Source organism: Trichomonas vaginalis, chromosome II, assembly GCF_026262505.1.
Source record: "Trichomonas vaginalis G3 chromosome II, whole genome shotgun sequence".
Taxonomy (NCBI): domain Eukaryota; phylum Parabasalia; order Trichomonadida; family Trichomonadidae; genus Trichomonas; species Trichomonas vaginalis.
The window spans coordinates 9604342-9618020 of NC_067204.1; the positions used below are offsets into that span (position 1 = coordinate 9604342).

General features: G+C 30.9%; 4 protein-coding genes across 4 annotated transcripts, besides 2 other annotated features; 3 read left to right on the top strand and 1 right to left on the bottom strand.

Annotated features, from left to right (window-relative positions):
* Nucleotides 1-6: 6 nt before the first annotated feature.
* Nucleotides 7-4956, bottom strand: TVAGG3_0515150 (guanylate cyclase protein; the record flags this gene model as incomplete). Its single annotated transcript, XM_001299961.2, has 1 exon — nucleotides 127-4623. One exon carries the CDS (start codon nucleotides 4621-4623, stop codon nucleotides 127-129), a length of 4497 nt encoding a protein of 1498 aa, XP_001299962.2.
* A 1078-nt stretch (nucleotides 4957-6034) lies between these two features.
* Nucleotides 6035-6071: a mobile genetic element.
* Nucleotides 6072-8261: 2190 nt separating this feature from the next.
* On the top strand, nucleotides 8262-8498 carry TVAGG3_0515170 (N-acetylmuramoyl-l-alanine amidase family; the record flags this gene model as incomplete). Its single annotated transcript, XM_051237073.1, has 1 exon — nucleotides 8262-8498. The coding sequence occupies one exon, from the start codon at nucleotides 8262-8264 to the stop codon at nucleotides 8496-8498; it is 237 nt and encodes a 78-aa protein (XP_051094897.1).
* Nucleotides 8499-9189: 691 nt separating this feature from the next.
* Nucleotides 9190-10065, top strand: TVAGG3_0515180 (uncharacterized protein; the record flags this gene model as incomplete). The annotated part of the gene is made up of 1 exon (XM_051237074.1): nucleotides 9190-10065. A coding segment is annotated over one exon (876 nt), but the record flags the coding sequence as incomplete, so codon positions are not given.
* A 531-nt stretch (nucleotides 10066-10596) lies between these two features.
* Nucleotides 10597-12945: a mobile genetic element.
* Nucleotides 11660-12238, top strand: TVAGG3_0515200 (uncharacterized protein; the record flags this gene model as incomplete). The annotated part of the gene is made up of 1 exon (XM_051237075.1): nucleotides 11660-12238. One exon carries the CDS (start codon nucleotides 11660-11662, stop codon nucleotides 12236-12238), a length of 579 nt encoding a protein of 192 aa, XP_051094899.1.
* Nucleotides 12946-13679: the final 734 nt, after the last annotated feature.

Genomic DNA, 13679 nt, shown 5'->3' on the forward strand with positions numbered 1-13679 from the left:
ATAAAATACAACTTAATCTTATTCTTTGCTCAGAGGAAAGAGGATATTTCTATAACAAGTCATAAAAATGTAAAATGATTAATCAAAAAGCATGAATAATAAAGTTTAAATATAAAACAATTATAATTATTCAGTTGTAGAATTAAGAGCCATAACAAATGAGGCTTCTTGGTCAGACTTAGTTGCAAAGTTAACGAAGTAAGTAAGTCTTTCACCTTTGCCTTTGAGATAAATTTGACCTCTTTCTTCAACGATGAAGTCCAAACCTTCGATCAAATCCTTTGTTTCACTAGAAATTTGGACACATCCTGGGATATCTGTACTCTGGAGACGAGCAGCGACATTGATTGGATCACCAATGATATCGAATGTTGGCTTATCAGAACCCAAAACGCCACCAATGAGTGGACCACCAGAGTTGACACCAATTCTGACTTCAAGAGAAGCGCTGAGTTTAACATTGATGTCTTCCATGGCCTTCTGGCATCTCAAGCAAGCTCTGCATGCATCTTCTGCATGTTTCTTTGGATCATCTTCTTCTGTGCAGAAAAGACCAGCAGCTGCCATGTAAACATCACCGATTAATTTGATCTTTGTGATGATTGGATATTCGGCAACAATCTTATCAAATGTTGCGAACACCAATGAAAGGTTTGCCATGATTTCTGATGGTGTTAATGTTGCAGCATAATTGGAGAATTTGACAATATCAATGAAGAAGATTGTTGCTGATGGAATTGTGAATGAAATATCTGTTTCACCTCTGTTGAGTCTTACAACGATATCCTTTGGTAAGATCTGATACAACAACTTCTCTGATTTGGCTTTAGCTTCTTCTGCTGCCTTTCTCTTCTGGATCTCTTCTGTTTCGTTTCTTAAGATGAAAACGAAGCTCTTAATTTCATTTGAACCTTCATCTTTCATTCCAATCAAGTTAACTGTGAATGGAACGAAATCATTCTTATCATTTAACAAAGTAAGATGGTCTTCCCAGAATGCTGATCCTTGTCCACTTGTCATCATATCAATCTGTTGGTTGAGACGCTGTTGATCATCAGTACCAACGAAATTGGCAAATTGCTGACCAAGCATTTGATCTGGAGTTAAACCGATGTTTGCTGTAACAGAGTTATTGATGATTTCAATAACACTTGAAGCGTTTGTGATAATGATGCATTCACTTGCACCATAAACAATTGACTTTGATGTTGACATTCTTTCAACTTTGGCTTTCTTCTTGCCTGTGAAGAACTCGAGGATTTCTGGTGTATCAATGATTGTTTGCATTGGAAGATGTTTCAAGAGCATCAAGAAAATGCGGTAATTCTGAATCATGACGTTTCTGAAGAACCATGGTAATACAAAAATAAAAATCAAACAAACAAATCCTGCTGCAAGGAAAATGATGTTTTTTGTCATTGTGTTATCATATGTGGTTTTCATTATATGAGAAATTCTCTTTGTTGCTCTGATAACACTTGGATAGAAGTGGAAACGCAAAATGTGTGCATAGTTTGCAGCAACTTCACTCATCATGTTTCCTTGGAAGAACTTTAAGTTCTTAATAACTTCATCGACAAAGAACTTAAGCATCTGAATTTGTGCATCCAAAGAACCACATGCATACATATCATGTATTGACTTTGGTTCTCTTCCTAAATCGCAGTAACTTTCAAGATGCAAGTGATCCAACTCTTCATCGAAGCCAACACTGCCTTCAACTTCGTCATTACCATATAATAATATTCTTTCTGAGTCCATGAACTTGTCAAGCATTGAAATCTCATTATCTCTTAACTGTGATGTGTTCACAATTGTTTGTGGTAATGATCCATTCAAGAAAATCATCTGAATAGCATTGTTACCGCATTGTGAAGCAAGTGTGATTCTCTGGCATGAATAGAAGAACCATCTGAGAAGCTTTGTAAGATTGGAGTTCAGTTTTGTTGTTGTGATAACAAACAAAGCATAAACAATCAAACAAGCAATTAAAGCAATATAATAAATGATTCTTATTACAACTAAGAATGCTGATTTGACTTCTGTTGTTCCTGCACTGTTTTCACTGTTGAGATCTTGATTCAACATCAATGCCCTTCTGGCATCTTCTTTGACAGGTGGAGGTAATTGATGCAAAATCTGGCACATCTTTGTGATTCTTCTGTTGTATAAGAAACCAATGACGAAAAGTGGAATTCCACAAATAACTGCCATTGCAACTAAGCCAAATACAAGCCAAGCAATGAATATACCATCATAATAATTTGCTTTATCAATATGGTAATTAAGAATTGAATGGAATGTTATATCGGCGTTTTCTGAAATGGTTGGGATATTTGACAAAATCTGGCAATAATCATTGGATGCATAAAGATTTGCTGGCATTTTGTTTTCATTGTACAAACCAGCAATATAGTTATGCAAGTAACTGAAAACAATTAATTCCGCCTTTAAACTTGCTCTGATCGCGTAAACTGGACTTGCTTGATCACAAACTTTGAATGTAGAGTTTGTTTGAATTAATACGTAAGCGATATCATAAGGATCGTCGCCTTCAAGAGCCTTATCCGCCAATTTATTTAACAATGAGCCAAGGTAGTAACGAGATCTGTTCATGCAAACATATGTCTTCATTGGAAGTGAGATATCTAATGGAATCAATGTTTCTACAACAACATCATCGATAGAAATGTTACCAAGGATTTTTCCTGATGGATCTATTCTATTTGAGTCAGCAGCGAACTTTGACATTGTGTAAACATTAGCATAGATTGTGTAGAATGTTGCATAGCCGATAGTAGAAAGATCTTTGTAACCATATCTTCTCCATTTCATGTTGATTCTGACATATGCATAGAAGCCAATATAAGCAACAAGGATGATAACTGTACTAGCAACTATATGCATAATAATTGCATTATATTCCCAAGGCCTTGTGTCTTGAATACCATGATGGAATGCCAATCTAACTTTTGCATCTCTCAATATCTTCTTTGAAACTGTTTCTTGTCTTTCAAAGTCAACAGAATTTGAATCGAAACTTGCACCTGTAGAACCAGAATTAGCGCTAGAACTTGATTTCTGGCTTCCACTTTTAGCTTCTTTTCCTGATTTAAGAATTTTGTGTCCTTTTGCATCTAAGACTTTGTCCTTGAGATATCTTGGGAATTTGTTGACCAAAGATCTAAAGGAAACATCAACATTGAAGTTCTTTCCATCACCAATCAATTCTGCTCTGATACTTTCCTTGATTGAATTATCGAAGTCTCCTTTGCATTCTGCCAAGAAATTGGAGTATTCTGTAATAAGTCTCAAGTTGTTTGGATTGCTCATTAATGATGCTTTGAATAATTGATCTAAATCATTAACAAGAAGGCTCAAACTTGAGATATATGCTGAATGAGCTTCATTCTTGTCCCAAAATGCTTTGATTGTGTTCTTGCAAACTTCATTCTTGTTCTTTAGCTTGTTGAACATCTCGAGAGTGTCTTTTGTATCTGAAACTAATCTCTTCATCTTGATTCTGAAGCATTGGTAGATCAAGAATCTGTCGCTAAAACCGAGTTTATGCTTCTGAATGACTCTCTTGAAAAGAACATCCATTTTACGGGACTCGAATGGGAATAATGTGACAACTTGGAGTAACATTGAAAGAGCTCCATCCAAATTGGGGCAGTTAAGGCAGTAATCGGTTAAAGAACCATCAACAAAGTAATCACTGTTAAAGATTAAACCAACAATGATCCACATGTTAGCTTGGTGTGAGTTCTTATTGATCTTGAGTGAATCTAAGTATTCAGGAACATTTGTTACGTCTTCTTGGTATGTTAATGCTTTTCTGAAATCTCCTGAAACTTTTGTAATGGCACCTGTACCACCTATATAGCCCAATATCAATATTATTATGAATACAAATATTGTGTAGTTGAATTTGAACTTATCGACATATGCGATGACGAAATAATTTATATTAAGTACAACTGTTGCTAAACAGAAGGCCATCATGAGAACGTTGCGCCATAGATCATAGAAAGGAAGATAGTAGATACGAAGTTGTACATAAACTGTGATTAAAATGTGAATAATACAACCTAATGTGTAAAACCAGCTATCGAAGTAGTTGAAAATAGCTGAGAGTACGGCACAAGCTGCTGTAATAAGGATCCATGTTGTAACTGCATCATATTCGAACATTGGGAAGGAGAAATTAGATAAAACAACTGATCTTGCCTTAAGAATGGAGCTAAGTAAGAAGACGCAGGTGTAAACTGCGAATGCAACTAATCCAAGAACTATTTCCAAAACATATTCTATGCCAGAATGACCTTTAAGTCCAACAATTCCAGAATGACCTTTAAGTCCAACAATTCCAGAATGACCTTTAAGTCCAACAATTCCAGAATGACCTTTAAGTCCAACAATTCCAGAATGACCTTTAAGTCCAACAATTCCATGCGCCGCTACGTAAGCTGATGGGACTATCAATATTGGAACGACAATATCAATGAGAATAAATGAAATGTATAGCACCGGAACATAAATTGTATAAAACAAATGATTAAGATATAATGTGAATAAGATCCAAAGTATAGAAAATACTGCAATTGCGATATCTACAATCATCCATATCTGTATTGATGTGCTGTAATCAACCGGATCAATAAATGCGAATATTTGGACAAAATATTTGTTAACATTTGTCCACGGCTGAGTTGTTTTTTGATAAACAGGTGTATAAACCCAGAAACAAATGGAGAGTGTTTGGCATAGGAGATAGAACATGACAATTCCCATAATCCAAGCTGGTAGTTTAACTTGTTGAATCATCTGTTCGAAAAGAGGGAAAACTTTGTCGAGAACATTTCCCTTTGCTGTTACTATGTCTGAGAATTTCTCCCGCGATTGACTGGTGGCGGAAACTGACTTGGAAACAGAAGATTCAGCCATGTTTGAAAATACTGTCTATAAAAACTTCAAATCTCATTCAAAATTTTGAGATCAAAAAATGTAAGGAAATATTAATTGTTAGTATAGTATGATAAAATTTTAACTTTGTTCGCTTTAAAAAATAAAACGTATATTTGCGAGGCATTGAATTTTTCAAAAAATTGAATTCAATAAATTTGGCCAAATAGAATTTTTCCCTGATATTATTATATTTCTAACCATCATGTAAAATATAAGAAAGGCTAGTTATCCTAATGAATTGACTTATGAATTTTCACTACTTTACTAATTTTAGAGTATTGGACGTGGGATGTGAAATGCACTTATTTCTATAAAATTAGTTCAATTTGAATACATTAAATAAAAGATAGGCTCACAATATTTTGAAATTGATCAAAACTATGGGAGATAATAAGAATATACTTAAAAACATATTTAATAGGATTTTACCTTAGCGATCTATCTGTGGTAATTTTTAGTCTCTACACTATTTCAATATAAGCTCCATTTTTAAAGGGTTTTTAAAAATCGAGCATTGAAAAGTGTGATGAGACTAGTGAATTATTTTTTTGAATGACTTTACTCAAAATTTAGAGAATTATAGTTTGGGAAATTGTTTAGTAATTGTATTGATAATGAATTCATCGGAGGACAAGTGTCTTCTTCGTACCATTTCAAAAGTTGTCGGTTTTTAATTTTATTATCACAAAATTCATTCATCTAAATTAAATTTAATGTATAGCATACTGTCAAAAAAATTATTAGTTTATAAAATTTGATTGTTTTGTCATTACGGGTGCTCTCAAAATTATCAAAAAATTATTAATACTGACAACAATGAAAAGCTAACAGAATATAAATAATAACTCCTATAAAGAATATTGTGAATAAATGATTTATTTATTTTCAAAATCTCACGATAAATTTCCAATAGTTTTCCTAAATTGACATTTTATTTCATTGCCAGTGCATTTTGGTGTATTTGCCAATGTGTGAATGTGGAATAATTACTAAAATCTTATTTTTTTGTAATTTATTTTTCATAAAAAAATATATCCCGTACATGCTTAATTGTCAACTCTTATTGTAATAAACAGAAATTCATCAAAAGTGACCGCTCTCAATTTTTTGACATTTGTAAATTCTAAATTGAATGAGAAAAATGAAATAATACTAAGCATAATACAATATTCTAGATTTAATTATAATTAGGAAAAAGTTAGTTTTGAGAGTACTTTTCATAGGCATATAGAATGAAATCTTCTGAAAAATAATATCACATAAACTCATATTATTTTCTAATATATAACTATTTTATATAAAAATCAAATTCAATGATCTTAAAAGCGAAGGATAAACCTCAAAATTTACGAATATAATGAGTGGGAATATAATGCTTATCTATCATAAAACCATATGAAATATCAATTTTTGCTTTACGCCTAATTTTTGACGACAATTAGCAAAAAATGTTAAATGTTAACACTCAGTCCATTTGAATATGAAAAATAAAATTGACTTTGATTAAATGTTTTTATTTATCATGCAATTCTTCTTGCGACCAAAGATTTGAATAAAAGTTCAAAAAATAAGATAGCTTAAAAAATAATATACGGTAGTGTTTACTAATAGATGAATAGTATATAAATTCTATTAAAATGGATTTGATCCAAAAAAATATAAAACCAAAAATAATTGTTATAATTTAAATGAAGAAGTAATTTAAAACGATTTTATTTATGATCAAATTTTATATATTTTTTTGGATCAAATCCATTTTAATAGAATTTATATACTATTCATCTATTAGTAAACACTACCGTATATTATTTTTTAAGCTATCTTATTTTTTGAACTTTTATTCAAATCTTTGGTCGCAAGAAGAATTGCATGATAAATAAAAACATTTAATCAAAGTCAATTTTATTTTTCATATTCAAATGGACTGAGTGTTAACATTTAACATTTTTTGCTAATTGTCGTCAAAAATTAGGCGTAAAGCAAAAATTAATATTTCATATGGTTTTATGATAGATAAGCATTATATTCCCACTCATTATATTCGTAAATTTTGAGGTTTATCCTTAGTAGTATATGAGTGCGGGTTGTGTGACTTTTTTTGTTACATCTATATATAGACGATGCATTAAAATATATTTATTTATAAATCATTAAAAAATTAACATTAATTTTAAAATAATTTATTTTTTATCTTTTATAAAAGAAGCTATATATAGATGATGTCAGATATTCCGCGATTAATTAAACATTGTTTAAATCCTGAATGGGTTAAACTTCAATTTAAAAATGAAGATTGTGAATTATTAAATGAATATGAAAGCCAAAATAAGCTAATGAGGTATAAATATAATGATAAAGAATATTTAATTTCATGGAATCAATGGAGTCATAATCAAAGACCTCATAAACGAGAAGAAGAAATTGAAAATAATGAAATGGAAATCATTGATGACATTAAAGAGGATGGAATTCCTAAATTTTGTAGAAAAACCTTTAGAACTAAGTTAGGAGCATATAAACGTAGAGTATTAAATCCTGAATACATAAAACATTTATTTAAAAAGGAAGACTGTGAATTATTAAACGTTAATGAATATGAAAATGCTAAATCAAAACTGAGGAAAAAGAATTTAACGGGTTTAAATATCATCCAAATAAAGTTTCAGAACTAGAAAATGAAAAACTTCAGAAAAAATTAAACGATAGACTTTCAAATGATCGTATTGAAAAAATAAATAAACTAGCAGAAGTTGCATTTAATAATGAAATATTTGATGAATATAACCTTGAACTCAGTGATGGACTTTAAGTCCTGGGCTTTAAGGACCCGGGCTCAACGAGTCATGATTTATGAAATCAATTATTTGATTCATTCTTTCTTCAATAATTTCTATTCTTTTTGTTAAATCATCAATTTTCATTAATGAGGTGATTCTTGATTGAGGAATAGATTTTAAACTAACAACACCTTTTATTTTTGAAATTTTGAATCCATGACCCTCCGGGTCTTGGACTCTGTCCTCAACTTTAAACATTTTATTCAATTTACATGTTGTCAATTCTTCAAATAATTTTTTATTATTAGCATAATAGTCATTAAATTCATCAACAGATGAAAAAATTTTTATTTCAGTAATTGGTTTAACAACGTTTATTTTTTGTTGAACATTTTCACTTTCATTTATTTCTTCCTCCTTTGTTTCATTTATTTTTAAAATCGGTTTCATTTATCATTAAATAAAAATTAGAATATAAGTGATGAAATATATTTTTTAATTAATATTAAATCAGAAATGGCGGCAGGATTCTTTAAAAAATTATGGGATGGAATTAAGAAAGCTGCAGGTTGGGTTTATAAAAAGGTTATTAAACCTGTTGCTAACTTTTTGGCACCAGTAGCGAAAACGGCAGGAACTATCATAGGTGGAGTATTAGGTACTAAAGCAGGTAATCCGGCGATGGGAGCACAAGCAGGTAACGCAATTGGTGGAATAGCTGAAGGAATACTTAATAAAATAGGAGGTGGTTAGTGGAAAAATAAATAAATATTATTTTTATCTTAGTATCGGTTGAAGTCTTTGATAAACTTTTTCTCCTTTATTTAAAATTTCTCTTATTGGGGCAGCTTTTGGCGTTATTGATTCAGCAACGTCACTAATTGCTTCTTTATTCTTAAATATCCAATTTGCTCCTTTCTTAATCCCTTCCCAAACTTTATGCGCTCCTCTTTTTACTTTATCCCACAGTTTCTTAAAGAATCCTGCAGCCATAGTTGATTATTTCATTAAAATTAAAAATTCATTTTCATCTTTTAATTTTGATTTTTTATTTAATAATAAATGACGACTAACTATTTAGTGCCAAACACAAACCGATTAATGGAAATGTGTTTCATTCATTCGAAAAGATAAATGAAATATTCGCAAAGAATGACGGAAGAAGATATTATAGAGAACTTGAAAGTTCATGTTATGACTCTGATACTCCATATTTTGATGATAAACAAACTCATTTAAGAATTACAAATCAGCTCATGATGTGAACCAATTAGGTGACACATATATTAAACGCAAAGTTAAAGCAACTCTAGTTTCAAATAAAGCTTTCACATGTGATGCCGCTTTTAAATGCATGCGTTTATTCGTTGGTTACAAATCATCAAATCAAAGCTTTAAGCAATTAGAAGTAGAAACCGAAAGAGGTGATGCTGGTTATCTTCAGATGGATTGCGCCCGTGAATCTTTCGCATTTGCAACATATAAACCAAAATCAGAAAGGAAAGTTAAAAAGTTTGTTCATTCGTTATATAATAATGTTCAAAAATATGATAACTCAGTATGTGGTAAATATATTGACCCTTCAGAAGTTTTCAAGAAAGCAAATGAAGAAGTTGATGTCACTTTTGATATGATTATTCCGGTAAATGATTTGTTAGCATTTCAGGCGTTCGATGATTATCCTAAATCATTTGGTGAAATCATTCTTAAATATTATGTTTTCAGGGATACTTTAGTATTTTGTCAGGTTGACCCGTTAAGAGTTGCTGATTTACAAAATTATGTTTATGAAAAGATAACTGATGAAAATTATGAAAAGATTATGAATCATGTTTATAAATATGATCGCAAATTCCAACAAATCGGACTTCCTGCCAAATTAATTACAAGCTTAGCCGCTACATCTGCTGACGCAACAGTTGAAGACGTTATTATTTCATGCACAAAGATGGAAGTTTTAGAGGATAAATGCATTACACCAGGATACGGTTTAATTGAAGAATCAGTTAAAGCAATACCACGTTTATTTAGTAAGGAAGATCCATTCATGATTCCAGCTCAACATATTGACGTTCGTTCACTAAATGGAGGTTGCATCACTCCTGAAGGTATCAGCTCAGATTTCTCATACGCTCTTCATAATGTTACAGATGTTGTGTTAACATTTCCGAAGAATGCAATGCAAAGAACGGTTTTAGAAAATCCAATGCTTCGAGGTCTTCAGGTCACTATAGATTCCAGAAACTTCCCCGATCAAGCGATGACCACAGTGGGCGACATATTCTTTACACGTATGCTTCAAGCTTCTGATTTAGATGGAGTGAATGAATGCACGGAAGAATACGAGGACTCATTAACTAGACCACTGAATGATGATGATGGCACGCCATTAGCTAGAACATGGAAAGACCAAACTTCATTCTTATGCACTATTCCAGTTCAACGTGATGGAGCGGGTATATTCTTTGATGGATTAGAAACTTTCAACTCACAAGTTACAGTACAAGTGAAAGCTTATCCAATCATTCAGGGTGAAAATGACACTTACTGTTCAAAAGTGACAAATCCTCCTCAGGTTTGGTTTACTAGGACTACATATTGGACATGGACACCGGATGAAGGTTTGAAATATCATCCAACAGGTACACCACCGCAGTATAGAAGTTCATATGATGAAATATTGATGAATAGAAATGTATAAAATTATAAATTTATTTTTGATTAAATGGATTTAAATTCATCCACCCCTTATGAAGAATTAGCAGGAGTATATAATACATACGTAGATGATATGATTAATGAAGCATTGAGTGATAATAGAAATGCTCTATCTAAGGAAAAATTAATGAAAATTCCATATTCTGAATGTTACTTAAATTCAATCACTGCAGCAATTGGTAAACAAAATAAAGGTAAAACATTAACGATATTAAAACAAATTATCATTATTGCTAACACTTCACCCTATTCACATGTGTTAATTTATATCAACCGTTCAGGTTCACCTTCAGATGATACATTTGAATCTTTAAAGCATTTAATCAAAATTCCAATTATTTATTTATCACAAGAAGAAGCAGAAGATTATTTAAAAAACTTTTTAATGTATAAAGAATTATATAATACAATCAAGAAGCAAGGATTAGAGGATAAAATTATTGATAAACAACGAGATGAATTATTTGAAACACTTTCTATTTCAAATTTTGATAGAGAATTTTTGCATTCACTCATTTTTCTAGATGATGCGGTGAAATCAAAACTAATAACAAATGAGAAATCATATTTTAATCAGTTATTAACTCAATGTCGACACATTCAGTGTTCATTCTTCATGGCTGTTCAATACTTCAAAGCATTAAGCACAAACATTAAATCAAACATGTCCACCCTTTTCATTTTCAGTGGTTTTAGTCGTCAACAGTTGAACGTTTTGCTTTATCAAGTGAATTTACCAATGAGCATTAATGAACTTTACACACAATATCAACAATTAGGAGAACATGGAAAAATAATAGTTGATTTAAATAAAGGTTCCATTAAATTCGAATAACTTTTTATAATTAATTTTTATTTTTTATTTATAATTAAACATGACAGAAATAGCAAATCTTCTACAGGTTCCATTAAAACAAGGAACAAACAAAAAGGGTGCATATAATAGAACTATGAAAGTTCCAGACGGAATGAAAGAATTAGTCCACATTGTTGCCGGTCTTCAAAAGGATGTTAAACAAATGAGAAACGTTTTAACATTACCAGAAGCTCAAGCATATGCCAAACGTCACGGACCAAATTGGGAAGCACACGAAGCAGACATTACGGGTCCAAATGGAAAACCTGATGGAATAAATGAAGTCTTTGTTACTGATGGTCAAGGAAATATTAAAGTCATAAATGGGTATAAATTAACAATGACGGATTATCCTAAACGTAAAGCATATAATGAACATTATCCTATGCAATTTGATGAAAATGGAAAAGCTGTTAAACAATACATTGGAGAAGGTGAAAATGGTCCAATTAATTCATACCGTCATAATCCATATTCTTACTTCAATGAAGAATTAAATGCTATTGAAGAGGGACCGGATGGATTACCACGATATTCTAACCAGTTTGATGGTCAATATGCAAATTTGAGATCTGAAATTCCAGCTAAGAAATTCTTTAAAGTTGCTTTATTCGATCCAGTTTTCGCAAATGTTAAAGATGAACTTAAACAGCAATTCCAACCAATTATAGTAGCAAGAATTGCATCAGGTGCTTTATCTCAAGCATTCAAAGATTTAATTAAGAAACCATTATATCAGCAACGAGGTTTAACTTATGATTTAGTTAAGGAATCAGATAAAAGAAAATTTGAGAAATCAAATGATTATAAGAATGCAATTAATGAATATATTCGGTCTATTAATTTCGATGAAAATGCTAAAAATCAACTTCATGAACAAATACAGGAAATAATAGATTCAAAAGTTCCAGCAAAATAAAAGTTTAAATATATTTTTTTATTCGAATATAAATGAGAAGACGTTTCACTAGTCAAAAGAACACTAACGCAAAAGCAGAGATTACGGTTGGTTATAACGTAAATGATGATAAATCACGAATTATTCAAAATGTTAAAGTTAATGTTAGTCCTGAATTAACAAGGTCAGCAACTCAACCAAATTTATTAACTCGTGACTTACCGAAGAATGAGGAAGAGCAAAATAAAGAAGATGGAGACCCAATCATTTTATCTGAACCTGGTAAAGAACCTGTTGAAATTCCCACTTATCCAACATACCCAGCACCACTTGATAACCCAGGAATCTACGATTACAGTCGCAATGCGCCATATAAAATAGACATTAATTCTGAATTAATGAAAATTTACCGTGATATAATAACTGATAATTATGATTCAATAATAAATTTAATTGACCAATCCGGTTTAATTATTTTACCTTATGAATCATTAATTCACATTATCGCCATTCTTTGTGATGTTCAAGATTCAGACGTTAAAATTCAATTTTTCATAGATGATGAGGTTTCATGCTGCGGAACAGTTGCAAAAATAAATCCTATAAAGGATATTAGCACAATTAAGATATCAAAGAACGGAACAACAACTGAACTTCATTTAACATATAATGATATTTATAATAAAATAGTTGATGAATATAAAATATCACTTGAAAAATTCTTTGTTAAGGCTATTTAATATTCAAGCATTAACATTATCGAATAATAATCCTTTGAATCATAATCAATAATAATTGACCTTTCACCAGTTTCTATCGTTTGTTTTATTTCTTTTTGTTCCCCACTATCTGGATCGGTCATTGTAATTGTTTTTGTTATAGTATCAGCTTTATCTTTAACTTCAATCTTTTTTCCATCAGGATATTTAAACCAAAATTCCAAAAATTCGATATTGTCAATCTGTTCATATTTTAATCTATCAATTGCATTTTTAATACCATCTGAAAATCTTATGAAATGGTCATTATATGGGTTTGATTGAACTAAATTTGAATGAAGTGAAATATAACCTGTTGATGAATATGACACTGACTCATATTTTCTGAAAACACTAAAATTTATAACATGAATGAATTTCTTATTCGTTGAATTTATGAATTCTTGAGGTAATCTTATTCTAGTTTTATTTATCACTGGAAAATAACGCTTTACCATATTTTTAATCGTAATAAAAAAATGTCAATTATCAATATTATTTCGAATAATAACTGTGAATTAAATTTAACAGTTAGCGGAATTTATAATGTTACTCTCGTTTCTGTGAGTGGTAAATTTAATCCCATTCTTTTAGACCCTTCAGATTATATATCATTTATTAAAGATGACCATGAGCCGCATAGCGGCGGGGTCGTAGACCTAAAAACGTATGATATGTATATAAATAATGTGATAGTGAGGGGG